This window comes from Paroedura picta, chromosome 6 (genome assembly GCF_049243985.1).
Source record: "Paroedura picta isolate Pp20150507F chromosome 6, Ppicta_v3.0, whole genome shotgun sequence".
In the NCBI taxonomy this organism is placed as follows: Eukaryota; Metazoa; Chordata; class Lepidosauria; order Squamata; family Gekkonidae; genus Paroedura; species Paroedura picta.
In genome coordinates, this window is record NC_135374.1 from 25,533,885 (window position 1) to 25,550,521 (window position 16,637).

General features: G+C 42.8%; 1 protein-coding gene across 9 annotated transcripts in view; it reads left to right on the forward strand.

The window, feature by feature from the left end:
• Window positions 1-16,637, forward strand: part of FRY (FRY microtubule binding protein) — a 223,475-nt gene that overhangs the window by 160,882 nt on the left and 45,956 nt on the right. For all 9 annotated transcript variants that reach the window (XR_013231780.1, XM_077341830.1, XM_077341829.1 and 6 more), the window contains 5 exons: window positions 1,175-1,278; window positions 2,794-2,979; window positions 6,619-6,817; window positions 13,762-13,883; window positions 14,821-15,008. Coding sequence is in view for 8 of the 9 variants with exons in the window: in XM_077341830.1 (XP_077197945.1) it covers window positions 1,175-1,278; window positions 2,794-2,979; window positions 6,619-6,817; window positions 13,762-13,883; window positions 14,821-15,008 (799 nt within the window). In the remaining variant the exon portion in view is untranslated. The remainder of the gene's footprint in view (window positions 1-1,174; window positions 1,279-2,793; window positions 2,980-6,618; window positions 6,818-13,761; window positions 13,884-14,820; window positions 15,009-16,637) is intronic.

The window sequence follows — 16,637 nt, forward strand, 5'->3', positions numbered from 1 at the left end:
CCGTAAATGGCCTAGGAACATGCTACTTGAAGGACTGCCTCCACTGGTATGAATCTACCCATGATACACATAGGGTTACCAGACAAAGCCTGACAACTAGATGGAGGGTTCTGGGAGGGCAGTGTCCCAGGAGATAAACTAAAAAGAAAAATAAGGCCTCATTTACTTACAGGAAATAGATTTCTTATTGATTCCTGGAGGTGACAAAGGGTAGCTCTAGGAATCACCAGAAATTCTATGGTAAATGGAAATTCTTACTGTAGAGTTTCCAGCAATTCTTAGAACTATTCTTTGTCACTATTGGTATGCTCCAGAAACTTCCTGTAATTAGACAAGGATTTATTTTTTCTTGTGATTTCTCCCAGCTGCTTCTAGCACTCAGTGGCAGAAAATGGAACTCAATGATGAAGTTCTCCTGACTCCTTCCCTTCTTGCTTTTGACTTTAAATCCTTCTATTATGGGGCCATGTTATGCTGTTGCTGTTGTCTCTACTGGCTGATGTTTTAGCTCTTTCTCTTCTGGCTGCTAATTAAATGTTCTGTTAACTTGTTCTAATTTTGAGATTGTTATCATTTGTTTTAATTAGAATGTGTTTTAGCTTTCATGTTGGTAGCTGCCCTGAGTGCTATACAAATACTGTAAACAAACCACTAATTTGTGTGGGTGAATCAATATGTGAAGCATCCAACTCCCACCTATCAATTAATCCATGCCAGAATTCCTGCATTAGCAAAAATAATGAACTGGGAGGGGTGGGTCCCAGTGAAGAAACAAATATAGAAAAATACAGACACACTGGAAAACCAGTATGGCAATAAAATATCCAAACTGGACTTATATAGAGTCGTCTCTCTTCGGTATTTCTTTTATTCTTATTTCACACAGGCGCCACAAGCTAAGCTTAGCTATTGTATGACCTTAATAAATTCCTTAATAAATTGAAGTTGGTCCTTAAATATAAAAACCGTCCCTTGAAAAAGCTGTAAGGCGAAACGTGTTGGGACTTGTGTGAAATAAGAATAAAAGAAATACTGAAGAGAGATGACTCTATATAAGTCCAATTTGGATGTTTTATTGCCATATTGGTTTCCCAGTGCGTCTGTATTTTTCTAGAATTCCTGCATTAGCATTATGATAATTGGTTCCTCTTGTTTTTGTTGTTTTCTCCATTAGGTGCAATATTGCTGTCATCTTCATGACTGAGATGGTGGTAGATCATAGTGTCAGGGAAGACTGGGCCCTTCACCTCCCATTGTTACTACATGCTCTTTTCCTAGGTAAGAAATGTTGAGTAAGAATGCAAGTGAAAATTGCATTCCCAATACAGTTCACAGGCTCCCTTGAACTTCTTGTATTGTAAAATTTTTGTTTGGTCCTACCTGCTGGTAAAGCTAAGGGGGTGGGAACTATTAGAGCTGGTTTTTGTATTCTATAACTGTTGACGTGATTTTTTTTTAGCTTTTTTCTCTTTGATTTTATGAACATTAACATTCTGACCTGGATAGCCCAGGCTAGCCCTTTCTTGTCAGGCTAGCTCTTTCTTGAGCAGGGTCAGTCTTGGCTACCATTTGCATGGGAGCCCTCCAAGAAAACCAAGGTTGTGGCATGGCGGCAGGCAATGGCAAACCACCTCTGAATGTCTCTCACCAAAACCCTACAGGGACAACATAAGTCAGCTGTGACTTGACGGCAAAAAAAACCCCAATTAAAATACTAGATCAGAAGCAATTATACATAAATGTGGTTCACGTGTGAGTTTATGCTTTAGAACAGGGGTAGTCAAACTGCGGCCCTCCAGATGTTACATACATGAGATGCTTTAAAAAGAGTCAGATCATTGGCACTGTCTAAACCAGGGGTAGTCAACCTGTGGTCCTCCAGATGTCCATGGACTACAATTCCCATGAGCCCCTGCCAGCATACGCCCCTGCCAGCATTGTAGTCCATGGACATCTGGAGGGCCGCTGTTTGACTACCCCTGCTTTAGAAGTTAATAATACTGCAGATTGTAGGAAGGAAAATGGATGATTTCCCTTCTGTCCCTAGGATGGGACCTTCACCTCAGCCTTTCTCCAGCCATCTGGTAGTAGATGGCTTGCAGAGGCAACCACCTTTTAATAAGTCCCACAGTCCTGGAATATGGGGTGGGTGCCACACTGGAGACTATACTGAGAATGCTCAGAGAACCGTCAGTGGCACCCAAGCCACTGAGCATCACTGATTTAGCAGGTATTGAATGAACAATATATGAGAAACGGAGTGGTATTTATTAAACTCATCTTCAGACAGTGCCTATTGAAAGATGTTGGCCTTAGGAAACTCTACAAATAAATATTTGCACAAAGGCATTTCAGATTCCTGGCCCCAGGATGACCCGGTTAGCTGTCACTAGGAGAGAGCCTTATCAGTTCTGACCCGTACCCTGTGAAATGCGCTCTCGGATGCCACCCGTGCCCTGCCAGACCAGCTTAGTTTCCTCAGGGCATGCAAGGCCAAATTGTTTAGGTTGGCCTTTGAGGGATAACCACATGTTTGGGCTGTTTTTATTAGTGGTATGGTGATAGACACATATTCTAATAATTTAATCTTTAATGTTAATATTTTGCATGTGGTATTTGTTTTTATGTTGTTTTACCTTTTGCCTTTTAACGTTGAAAATGGCCACAAGATCTTATGGGTGAGCAACAACTAAAAACTCCAATAAATAAAATATGCCTACATTTTTGCTATTTTTGGAATGTTAATTTGCTTTTACTTCATACTAAATGTCTGCTCTTATATGTTTCCCCTAGGCCTTGACCATTACCGCCCTGAAGTCTTTGAGCACAGTAAAAAGTTGCTGCTACATCTTTTGATCGCTCTGTCCTGCAACAGCAATTTCCAAGCCATTGCCACAGTGTTACTTCAGAGCAGGGAAATGAATGAAACCAAGACCCTCACTGTCCACTCATTTTATCTACCTGAATACTTCTACACAGGTAGTCAAGAGCAACTCTTGGGACATATTTCCAACTTGCTTCAACTTGTTTTCAAGCAATTTGTAAAATGTTTGCTGCACACCTGTGCAAATAGCAGCAGAACAGAAACAAAGGACAGAAAACAACAGAAAACAAAAGAGTTTTCTCTCTTGCAACAGTACAGACATAACATATAACCATGGCTGAAGCAAATCATGGATTGCAAACCCACATTCGGGCTTCAGTGTTGAAGCATGGTTTAAAATATGGTTAAAATAACAAACCATGGTTAAAGTATTTGCCTATAGCCTATGCTTAAGTATCCCCATTATTTTAGCTTTGCTTTTCCTCCTGCCTTCAGTGCTGCTGCAATTTGCAAATGTACTGTGACTTTATATGCCAGTTTTTGTTTATTTTTCCAGGTCTATATCCTTAGTGCTCCCTGTTGTGCAATTCAAGGGAGACTAGCGATATAAACTACTAAATATGATAAAGCAAACATGGTAAAGAGCAGCACGATTCCATTTCAGTGTTAAGCGGCTATTTCATAAAATATGTTTCCCATTTTACCCCCCCCCCCCCACCACCACCTTTGGTTTTATTAAGCTCCAGGCATATACCGGCTCTGCTTGTTGTTTATAAAAAAAGGAATCATATTCCTTACAACTATTTCCCCCTTCCCTTATTTCACTTGTGAGTGAATTAGATATTCTGCTACAAGCCCATAGTTTACTTGCATAACAAAATTATAGAAGAAGAATTTTGCACAAAGATTCTTTTAGGATGCATTATGTTTTGATTTATTGGATGTACCTAAGAAACATGATTTTTGTTCTTTATTCTTTGTACTGCGGTGTGGGCAGCACTTAGAAAACAAGGTTCTAAGTCTGAAACAACAGCAACCATTAGTGACAGGTTAAAAATCCTCAATCAGACAGTGTCAGAACCACAGACTGCTCTGAGCCTTCTGACTGACCAGAAACATCTGAATGGGAGTTGATATTCTAGCTGTGGGATGGATGGAAGTCATTCTGAATCTGGTTTCAGTCTGTGATTATTTCTGCACAAGGAATTTGCTCCTGCCCAGCCTCTCATTGTTAGCAGGTTTTAATGCTGTTTCCTGACAATGTCGGCAGCGACCAGGGGTTGGCACAACTTTTTGTCCCCATTGTTCTGGTGCACAGTGAGGTGAAAACTGGGGCAAACCGTCTGGATGAAGAAACGTGTGACGGTCTTGTTAGAATTTGGACAGTCAGGTGTTAACTCGCAAATTAGGCCAAATTGGAAAGAGGATCCTTCTAAGGAAGAGAAGGAGGATCCCTGTATAGCAGTGGTCCGCAACCTTTTTAAGGCTGCGGACCAGCGGCGGTAGGGAGGGCAATTGCGCGGCTGTGCATGTGCAGCCCTGCTTCCCTCCCCCCCACCAAAAGAAGCTTGCCAAGCTGCAAGCTAATTGGCTGCTTTTGCGGCCAATTTGCTTACGGCCTGGGAAGTTTCTTACTGTGGGGGGGGGGCAGGGAGAGAGAGCCGCGGCCCGGCACCAGGCCTCAGCCGGTAGTTGGGGACCACCACTGTATAGGATCTCCAACTCACTCACTCACTCACTCACTCACTCACTCACTCACTCACTCACTCACACATCCACACACCCAATAGGTATTGGGAGAAAGTGGAGGTATAAGTTAAGAGTGTCCACTTTCTGGGAACCAGGGGAACTCAAAAGACAAAGATAAAAGAAAACCAGTGGGTATTGGGATAAACACAGTAACAAAACCTCTCAGCTTAAAAGAATTCTTAATATCTGAAGGGAAAACATATGAACCACTTTAAAAGCCTGTAACTAAGTATTGGAAACTGTAAAATAATTTATTTGTATTTAAAAACCCTTGATTCCTCTTTCCAACTACCTTTCCTCTTTGTAAAATAAAATGTTTAATTTTTTGTTGTTATAAAGACATTGAAGAAACAATGGCCCTACACCTTCCCACAAGGTTCCAGGGCTGATTAAAGCTAAAAAGATCTAACAGCGACAGGGTGGGACATTGAGTTTCATTTTCCTAACAAAGAAAACCATGATATTAGGCTACCACAGTCTCTGAGGAAACGTTTCAGTTTGGGGGGCAAATTAATTTCTGAGTAGGGAAGTGTGTCATAAATGTATATCACAATTTCTGAATTGCTAGCTGGGGTTGTGGGGAAAGGAAAGGGAAGGTGATTGTAAGCCACTTTGAAACTCCTTCTGGGAGAGAAAAGCAGCACATAAGAACCAACTCTTATTCTGTTTAGAAGAAGAGTTGGTTTTTCTACCCCAACTTTCACTATCCAGAGGAGTCTTACAATTGCCTTCTTTTCCTCTCCCCACAACAGATACCCTGTGTGGTAGGTGGGGCTGACACAGCTCTGACAGAAATGCTCTGTGAAAACAGCCCTAACAGGTCTGTGGCTAGCCTAAGGTCACCCAGCTGGCTGCATGTGGAGGAGTGGAGAATCCAGCCCAGCTCTCAAGTTTAGAGCCCGTCGCTGTTAACCGCTGGATCACAAGTTTAGACCTTGTTATGCAGCCATATGGGGGGTTGCTTTCCCATTAAGTGATCTCTTATAGAATGGGACTGCATCTGAATGGATGTAGCCAACCTGGAGGATTTTGTCCTATGACCCGCTTCATTTGGTTGGGACTTTTTCATACAGCATAGAGCCATCTTAGTTTGCATTGTTGAAAAATACTCCCACACGGCATGACTGCTTGCTTAATGTTGCTTTAGCTTGAGCACTAACTTTGCCACCAATAGTTAAATGCATGATTTCTTTGTCTACCGGAAATACTTGGCCAAGAATAACAAGATGCCTTAGGCTAGACCTAATTGCATATTTTGGAGATAATGCTGTGTACAAACGATAAAATGAGATGATAAACTAGGGTGAAAACATGCAAAATAGAACCAAAAATATCACTTGTGCAATTTTCTTCTGTGACACGGAGTTGCTCTGAATGTAGCTCTTGTCACACCAAATCTAGAATATTTGGTTCTGAGTTTTGCATTCCTGGAAAAACATCAACATATTTGGAGCTAATCTGGGAGAGAGCAGATAAAAATAAACGTTAGCATCTGGATGATTGATTTGTGACATATCACATCAATTTCCGTCGCAAGATAGGGAGGCAGCCTATGCAAGTGGAGTGCAGACCTTTGTGTAAGGTAGTAGGCAGCTGTAGGATGGGAAGAGCTATTTGGAGAAAAATAAACTTGGAGCTGAAGTATGAAAAGGAGAAATTTCTCATGGAGACGGGGGATTTCCGTGCCCGTTAAATGTAGTGAAATGCTTACACTTGTCTGTTTTATTGTTGAAAGACACCTTCAGTGCTTCCATGGATAGGTAACATAGAAGTCTCTTGAACTAAATAAATGTCTTCCTTCTAAAGTTATGACCTCAGATGTGGATAGGGTTGCCAGTTGACCAAAAGGGGAAAAAATGTCCTGTCACTTTAATAGAGAGATTTAGGGCATGGAAATGGGCAGCTGAAGATTTTCACGGTGTTGCCTGGTAAATACCATCCCATTAAGCTTCTGATAACCAGACAGGACATTTTTATCCAGGCCAGCTGGCAAACCTAGGTGTGGTACATTCCATGTTTATCTTCCTCTTTTCTCTTGCTGCCAGGTGGCTTTGACTTTCTGAGGGAGTATCAGTCTTCTCCTGTGCCAGACTCCGGCCTCAGCTCTAGCTCCACCTCCTCCAGTATCAGCCTTGGAGGGAGCAGTGGGAATCTCCCACAGATCACCCAGGAGATAGAAGACATAGACACAGCTGTGGAGACGGATGAAAAAGCAAACAAGTTAATTGAGTTTCTGACCACCAGGTAATCAGAGACAGACCATATTTTGTGAAAGATTCTGACTTTTTTAATTAGCTGAAACCTGCATTGCAGCACAGATGTCAAACAGTCTCCTAGTCTTAAATGCCCAAATGTTTTCCAAAATAAGAATAAACTGTATCTTCTTTTAAAATAAAACTGGTGCAAAGAGCTAAGAGGAATCTGTTCAGTAAACAGCTTTGGGAGAATAACCTTCCATAGTAATAAAATTTTATTTTATTTTTGATTTGATTTGATTTGATTTCTATACCGCCCTTCCATATGGTTCAGGGCGGTTTACATACAACATCATAGGGGATAGATGGAACGAGTCATGTACAATATACAATATACAACAATAACAACCCAACAGAGGTTATAAACAACAACAATGCACTATATTTGTGATGACTGGGAAGATGTAATTATGTATAAAACATGACAAATCTCTATTTCAAGTCCAGCAGGTGTAGAATACAGTAAAGCACTTTTGAGCTTTCACAGTTTTGAGCTAGTGGGCCCAGTCCAAGGGGGGTCACATCAGTGATGCCATCACCAATTTTTTGGAGTTTTTTTGTTGGCAGAACTAATATGTAACTTGGGCTGTACACCTATCATAGAATCATAGAATCATAGAATCATAGAGTTGGAAGGGGCCATACAGGCCATCTAGTCCAACCCCCTGCTCAACGCAGGATTAGCCCTAAGCATCCTAAAGCACCCAAGAAAAGTGTGTATCCAACCTTTGCTTGAAGACTTCCAGTGAGGGGGCGCTCACCACCTCCTTAGGCAGCCTATTCCACTGCTAAACGACTCTGACTGAGAAAAACTTTTTCCTGATATCTAGCCTATATCGTTGTACTTGAAGTTTAAACCCATTACTGCGTGTCCTTTCCTCTGCAGCCAGCAGAAACAGCATCCTGCCCTCCTCCAAGTGACAACCTTTCAAATACTTAAAGAGGGCTATCATGTCCCCTCTCAACCTCCTTTTCTCCAGGCTGAACATTCCCAAGTCCCTCAACCTATCTTCATAGGGCTTGGTCCCTTGGCCCCAGATCATCTTCGTCGCTCTCCTCTGTACCCTTTCAATTTTATCGATGTCCTTCTTGAAGTGAGGCCTCCAGAACTGCACACAGTACTCCAGGTGTGGTCTGACCAGTGCCGTATACAATGGGACTATGACATCTTGTGATTTTGATGTGATGCCTCTGTTGATACAGCCCAAAATGGCATTTGCCTTTTTTACCGCTGCATCACACTGCCTGCTCATGTTTAGTTTACAATCCACAAGTACCCCAAGGTCTCGTTCACACACAGTGCTACCTAGAAGCGTATCCCCCATCCAGTAGGCATGCTTTTCATTTTTCTGACCCAGATGCAGAACTTTACACTTATCCTTATTAAATTGCATCTTGTTCTCATTTGCCCATTTTTCCATTGTGTTCAGATCTCGTTGAACTCTGTCTCTATCTTCCGGAGTATTGGCCAGTCCTCCCAATTTGGTGTCATCTGCAAACTTGATGAGTAGTCCCTCCACCCCCTCATCTAGATCATTAATAAATATGTTAAAAAGTACCGGGCCGAGCACCGAACCCTGAGGTACCCCGCTACTCACCTCTCTCCAGTCTGATGAAACACCATTGACAACAACTCTTTGAATGCGGTTCTCTAACCAATTCCCTATCCACCTAACGATCTGAAAATCCAGATTGCAGTCCTTCAACTTATCCATCAGAACATCATGGGGAACCTTGTCAAAAGCTTTACTAAAATCCAAGTAAATGACATCAACCAAATTTCCCCGATCCAGCAAACCTGTTACTTGGTCAAAAAAGGAAACTAGGTTGGTCTGGCAGGACCTGTTGGAGACAAATCCATGCTGACTTCCTTGGATCACCAAATTGTCCTCCAGATGTTTGCAGATCGCTCCCTTTAATATCTGCTCCATTATCTTCCCCACAACAGAGGTCAGACTCACTGGTCTGTAGTTTCCCGGGTCATCCTTCCTCCCTTTTTTGAAGATCGGAATAACGTTTGCTCTTTTCCAGTCCTCCGGGACATCTCCAGTCCTTAAAGAGGTTCCGAAGATAATGGACAAGGGCTGTGCAAGTTCTCTGGAAAGTTCTTTGAGTACTCTCGGGTGCATTTCATCTGGACCAGGGGATTTGAACTCATCCAGTGCAGCTAAATGCCTCTCGACCACCTCTCTATCCATGTTAACCTGCCACCCAGACACTATCCTTTGGCTACAGCCATCTCTAGATGTGCCTAAACACTTTGACCTGTGGGAAAAAACAGATGTAAAATAGGCACTAAGCCTTTCTGCTTTCTCTGCATCTTTCGTTAGAGTTTGTCCATCCGCACCCAACAGCGGGCCTATTGCCTCCTTTACTTTACGTTTGCTCCTCACGTAACTGAAAAATCTTTTCTTGTTACAATGGGCTTCCCTGGCCAATCTTAGCTCACTCTCAGCTTTGGCCTTTCTGATGATTGATCTACAGTGCCTAGTAACCTGTAGGTACTCTTCTTTAGAGCTCTGTCCTTCCCTCCATTTCCTGAACATTTTCCTTTTCTTTCTTAGTTCCTCTTGAAGTTCTCTGTTCATCCAAATAGGCTTCTTAGAGCTCCTGCAGTGTTTTCGTATTTCTGGAATAGTCATTGATTGAGCATGCAATAGCTCTTGTTTGAGTAGCGCCCACCACATGCTCCCTTCCCTTCCAGCATTCTCGTCCATGGTATGACACTCATCATGTCTCTGAGTTTATTAAAGTTTGCCCTACGAAAATCCAACATCCGCGTCTGGCTACAAGCTTCCTTGGCTCCCCATCTCAAAAGGAATTCTATGAGGACATGGTCACTTCCCCCTAGGGTCCCCACCTCCTTCACCTCATCCACCAACTCTTGCCTGTTGGTCAGTATTAAGTCCAGTATGGCTGAACCTCTTGTGGGTTCATCTACCATTTGATAAATGAAATTGTCAGCCAGGCAGGTCAGAAACTTGCATGACTGAGGACGCTTCGCAGAGTTTGTTTCCCAGCACACATCTGGGAAATTGAAGTCACCCATGATGACAAGGTCCTGCCGTTTGGATATTTTCTCAAGCTGCTCACAAAGTGCAGCATCCACATCCTCTCGTTGGTCAGGCGGTCGGTAGCAGACACCAACCACCACACTGTTTGTTTTCCCCTCGCTTATTTTCACCCAGATGCTTTCCACTGTAGATATGCTCTCCTTCACTAGAATTTCCTGACAGGTAAGCCCTTTCTTCACATACAGTGCCACTCCTCCACCTCTTCGATCTATTCTGTTTTTTCTGAACAGTTCATATCCATCCACCATTACATTCCAGTCATGAGAATCATTCCACCAAGTTTCTGTGATGCCTACTAGATCATACCTTTCCATCAGCATGAGAAGTTCCAGCTCTTCCTTTTTATTGCCCATGCTTCGGGCGTTAGTATAAAGACATCTGAATCCTTTTACTTTTGGTTCCCTATGAGCTGGCCTTGCCGGTTGGGCTGCCTTCGATAGTTTTCCTTCCATACACTCCCTATGTTGATCGTCTCCTTCCCCTAGTGGCTTTAGTTTAAAGCTCTCCTGATGAATCTCCCCAGGTTCCTGCCAAACACATTCTTCCCCAGTTTCGATAAGTGCAGTCCATCAGGTGCTAGTAGGCCTTCCTCAAGAAAGCCTATCCCATGGTCCCAGAAACCAAATCTCTCCTGCCGGCACCAACTACGCAGCCAGTGATTCACCTCCATTATCTTCCTCTCCCGACACATTCCTCTTCCCTTGACAGGCAAGATTGAAGAGAATACCACTTGTGCCCCCATTTGCTTGAGCTTCCTCCCCAGATCTTGATAGTCTTTTTTAATAGGAGCGATGGTATTCAGGGACATGTCATTCGTTCCCACATGGACCATCACAAATGGGTAGCGATCTGTAGATTTGAGGAGTTTGGGCAGCCTTTCTGAAACATCTTTAATTTTCGCCCCTGGCAAGCAACACACCTCTCGGGTTAGGGGGTCGGGCCCAGCCACATGGCGATCCATTCCTCTTAGCAGGGAGTCTCCAATTACCAGTACTCTCCTTTTTTTTTTCTTCTCAACTCCATTTCCTTCTGTCCCCGTGGCCTCTTCCCTTTGTCTTAGAGTTTGTTTTGGGACCTCTTCCCTTGTTGACCCTTGCACCTCCTCTGCAAGGGCCTGAAATCTATTCTGGAGCTCCAAAGGCCCCGAGAACTGTCTCGCCCTTCGCCGTTCAGTCTTTTTCCGAACTGCCTGCAGAGGCTCCCTATTGTGGTCAATCTCCTTGTCCTCTTCAGGACTGGTTGTATTCTCTTTATTCTCTTTATTCCATGTTGCAGAGCTCTGGACTACGAACTCCTCCCCTTTCTTACTTTGGGTCAGAGTAATAATTCTGTTTTCTAGTGCCCTAATCTTTTCCTCCAAAAGTCTTACCAGTTTACACTTGGGGCAGCTGTAGTCCATCTTGTCTTCTGGGAGGAAGGCAATCATGTCACACTCACTGCAGATGATGGGATGAGTGTCCTGGAGGTCCATTGTAATGTCTAGGCAGTGGAAGTACTGGTCAGCAGCAACTCTCCCCAGTAGCTCTCTCCACGTGCTCTCAGTTGTCAATTCCAGAAGCCCTGCATCTGGTAAATCTGCGGAAAACATGTATACAAAATTAAGAGTGGGTGCTGTGTTACCATTGGAGTTTAAAGTGTGGCCAAAGTTGCAGAAAATCATTAAGAACAATGCTGGCAGAAAAAGAGTGGGTGGGAGGAGAAACAAAGAAAACAGGGTGTCTGTGTTTCGAATTAATTGGTTCAGAATCTGCAAACGCCAGGCAGGTAGGTACCATGGTTCAGGAAAACTCACAAGTATCATTCCCAAGCCAAGGACAAATAGCCACTTTCCAGGCCAAGAAAAAACAAGGGACATGGTGGTGCAAAAATTGCATTCACAGCTGGTGATTTGATGTATTTGCTTCAGGAGTTCTTGCTGCTGAAGAGACAAGGTTGTTTTCCTTTGTCTCTCCCGATATATGCTTCAAGAGTAAGAAGAGCTGTCAGATTGTCCGCTTGCTTTAATAAGGAGAACCCCTAAGGGGAATCCCTACTCTTTAAGTCTTTAGTGGCATTTAATTGCAACATTGCATCCAAATATATATCTTCCCAAGTCCTTTAACTGTAGAAAATCACCTGCTGGTGCCTTTTGGGACTAGCACTTTCAATAAGATGTCATTTAAAGCTTGGGAATGCTTTTTAAAATGATGGACAGAAATGTCTATTTTTGAAGGAATAAGGGTAATTTGGAAAATGAAAAGCAAGAAAAATATTTCTTTGTGATGTATGTGTTCTGTATTATATTTGAGTTCTTGGCTTGCTACAGATGCTTGTGCAGTTTGCTGCTGCTTCAAGAAGCTTTAGGCAAAGTTAAGCATTATGAGAAATGAAAATGTCAGTCCTGTATTGAGATTTGTCATAAAATCCTTATCCCACCAGCAGTTGCCAATAATACTGAGTGAAGGGCAGAGGAAATCTCAGCAGGATAAGTTGTAACAGACATTAGAGATGGAGAAGAAAAATTTTGACCACAGGGCCACCATTTGTTTTACAGGACTCCCATGATTCTTGGTGTAGTGGTTAAGAGCGGCGGCTTCTAATCTGGTGATCCAGGTTTGAATCCCCACTCCTCCACATGTAGCCAGCTGGGTGACCTTGGGCTAGTCACAGTCCTGCTAGTGCTGTCAGAGCTCTCTCAGCCCTACCTACCTTATCGGGTGTCTGTTGTGGGGAGTGGAAGGGAAGGCAGTTATAAGCCACTTTGACACTCCTTCTGGTAGTGAAAACTTGGGTATAAAACCTGACTCTTCTTCTTCCACAATTATATTTAATTTGGTTTCATGATCTTTACTACATTTACATATACCAGGGGTCCCCAACATGGTGCACACAAACTGATTTTAGGAAACTGGGTGGAATCATATGGACTTCTGACTGCAGTGAAGAATTGATTGGCTGTAAGGATGTTTTATAAATGTTGGTTTGGCAGCAACTGCCAGCACAACACAAAGATCTTCACTCTATGACTGAAGGAAAGCTGTGGCAGCCATTTTGTCACTGCACCCCTACGATATGTCAGAATTCCAAAAGTGAAGAGTTGTGGACCCCTTACTTATATTTCACAAAGTGCTCTGTCGTTTAAGTCTACAAGCTCGTAGAATGTCTGAGCTAATATTGGAGATACTTTCCACAAATATCTTGATCCAGCAGCAAGAAAGTACTCCCGGCAACTTTGGGGTGGAGTGATATTGAAACTTGGCCAGACAGAGGGGCTGCTTGCATAATTAAGGGCAGCGGCTGCTTTATCTGGAGCGGAGGGAGTGGGAATCGGGTTTGCCCAGCTCAGCCACAAGGATGCAGCAGAGGGATCTGCCACAGCATGGCAGGCTGGAAGATGCTTTATTCTGGCTGCCCTGACCACAAGTCTGAAAATAGCTAGTGCAGAAGTTGAAACAACTGCAATGCAACAAGTCACCATTCAACTGGTTTTCTTAGCAGAGGGGTTGTGTTTCTTCTTCATCTTGTACTTACAGCCATTGTCCTCACAATAGTTGGCCATCCAGAAGACATAGCCCATGTAGCTTCTCAAAAATTTGTTTTTCATATAAGCTTGAATTTGACTATGTTAATTGAAAGGCATATTTTCCTTTCAATTTTCATTTCACATCAGAGACTGAATGTACACAATACCCAAACCTGATAAGTTATTGTTACAACTTCTTGTTGGCATGGATTCCAGCTGATTTACTCCTGAAGAAATGGATTGGATCAATTTGTGTCCAGATCCTCATGTATAATTGCATTTACACTGTATGGCTTTTAAAGTAGCTATTTTCATTTTAGTACTAAACGAAATACATGTGTACTTTGTTGTTTTAAGGGCATTTGGTCCGCTTTGGTGTCATGAAGATATCACTCCCAAAAACCAGAATACGAAGAGTGCGGAACAACTTACCAATTTCTTGCGTCATGTTGTATCTGTCTTTAAAGATTCCAAGTCAGGTATTTAATAAATTTAGTTTTTGTTAATGAGCATCACTAGAAAGTGGGTGGGGGGGACTCAGCATTAAAATTAATAATTATATGAAGATTTTTAACCTGTGAAAGTCACATTTTCTTGTTTGCAATATCATTAGAATAGCTAATTTGACAATAACAAAGTATATGTGGTACGGTTCTGTTATGTTGAGTAGTTTTCTCATTTGTCTTGATATCAGACCATCTTTGTTCCTCTCACTATCAGATTTTATTAACACCTGTCTTTGTAATATTAAAATGGCAGTATCCACACACCCCTGCTATTTTCCTGGAAGAAATCAGCATTTTGGGAGTGCTTTAAGGTCAGCCATATATCAGGACTTAAAGCAACCTGGAGAGCACTAGTTTGTTTAGAGTTAACACCCCATACCCACTCAGAGCTGTAACTTCAGTCTAAATCTTGCCCCACCCCCTCAGATTTGTAAGAAAATTGGAGCTTTTCTGTATCTCATCTAGTTAAATTCTTAGTAGGAACGGAGTGCCAGCTCTAGATTGGGACATACTGGGAGATTTTGAGAGTGGAGGGTGGGGTTTGGATAGGGGAGGAGGGTCCTTCAGTGCTATAGAACCCACCTTCCAAAATGGCCATTTTCTCCAGGTGAACTGATCTTAGCTGTAATCCCAGATCTCCAGCCACCACCTCGAAGTTAGCAGCCTTAGGAGGAATGGAAAAATAACTCTAGGTCTTTGCTTAGCTTTTTGTTTCTGATCGTCCATAGTGATAATGTGGTCCAGCTGCTCTCCTGTAGACAGATAATCACACATAGTTCTTCATCCAAACTCTTGACCACTTCTGGAAGCCTAATCTTTCTAATTTCAATTGTGAATTAATCTCAGCCATTAATATCTCTCAAAGAATATAGCACTAATGTAGTGTTTCCCCCCTCCCCCCTCTGATTAGGTTTTCATTTGGAGCAGCATCTTAGTGAAATTGCTTTGCAAACAGCTCTTTCCAGTTCCTCCAGACATTATGCTGGCCGTTCTTTCCAGATATTCCGGGCTCTAAAGCAACCTCTTTCTGCACATGCATTATCAGATCTCCTTTCAAGATTAGTGGAAGTTATAGGAGAACACGGAGAGGAGATTCAGGTATGTCATTTACTTTGACTGCTGTTTATTTAGTCCCTGTGATACAAAGGCAATGGCCTATTTGTTTTTATGAATGCATTGTTTTATTTATTTAAAACATTTCGGTGTCAGATTTCTACCCAAGTAAGGGTCCCCAAGGTCCGAAATTCAAAACATTTAAAAAAAAAATAAAGCATTAGGACACCATTTAAAATAAAAGTATATATAAACTATTGAAACAAATCAAAACGTATAGACACACATAACAACGCAACCAGGGAAGGGGGCCAATAACTGTTATTGAGGGTATGCCAAATGGAGGAGGGCCATAGCTCAGTGGTAGAACATCTACCTCTGCCATGCAGAAGGTCCCAGGTTCCATCTCCAGTTAAAAGGATCAGGTAAGAAGTGGTGTGAAAGAACTCCGCTTGAGACCTTGGAGGCCACTGGCAGTCTGAGCAGACAGCATTGACCTTGATGAACCAATGGTCCATTAGAAGGTAGCTTCATGTGTTCCAACAAAACAGGAGAAAAAATCTTCACCCACTTTTGGAAGACAGCAATTGAGGGAGACAGATGAACCTCCCTAAAGAGGGAAGTCCAAAGCTTTTATGCTGCTACACTGAGAAGGTGTTTTATTGGTTTGCTGCTCGTCTAGTCTCAGAAGGTGGGGTCTGAGAAAGGACGGCCTTGGAGGATGAGTGGATGGGTAGGAACATATGGGAGAAGGCCTCATATCATATCAGGATTTAAAGGTCAATAACAGTACCAGCAGTAGTTTCCAGACAGCCTGGAGGCTACCCTGCCACTCTGCCGCCGGCTCACCTTTAGTGTTCTGCGGCGGCTGCCATAGCTGGGGCTCTCCCTCGGTGTGGCACTGCGAAGCTGCTGCTGGCAGCGCCCCCCAGAGGGCGGCGGGAAGTCAGGGACACCAGCAGGAAAGCAAGTGGAGCAGGGGTCAGGCGGCGGTGACGTCCCTCAGAAAAAGACTACTCCCCGGGGCCTCAGTAAAATTGTCAAGTGTTGACCGGTCCCTGGTGATAAAAAGGTTGGGGACCACTGCTCTAGATGATACCAGGGCATACTCGACTGTTGCAAGGTATTTCTCACCCAGGAAAGGTCACAACTGGCTCACCAGTCCAAGATGATTAAATGCACCTTTGCCTGTAGAAAGGCATCCTTGTTTCTTGCAGAAATTCTGAAAGAATCATGATAAATATCAAGACAACCAGAAGAAAAATACCGAATTATTTTTCTTATGACCTTGTACTGAGGCATTTATTTTGGAAGTCATGCTTTCATATTTTCTTTGTAACAGACCTTTTGTTTATAATGCACGAAGAATAATTCTGAGTCTCCAGGCTATGTTAGACAATGATTTCATGGTGCAGAAGCTGTCAAGGAAGACATAATCTTGGGTTGCCCTTCCTGCACGACTGTAGTTCTACAAGATTGAAGTGATAGGTTGTCCCATATGATCTGACAGCAGCTACTATTACCTGTGACTCTGGGAGCAGTACAGACAGGAAGAACTGAAATCCCTCAGACAAGATTGCCTTATCTGCTCTATTCAACCCATTTACACAGAGTCAAGCATTAGGAAGCAACAAACAAATAATTAGAATTGGTATCAGCTTGGTGTAGTGGTGA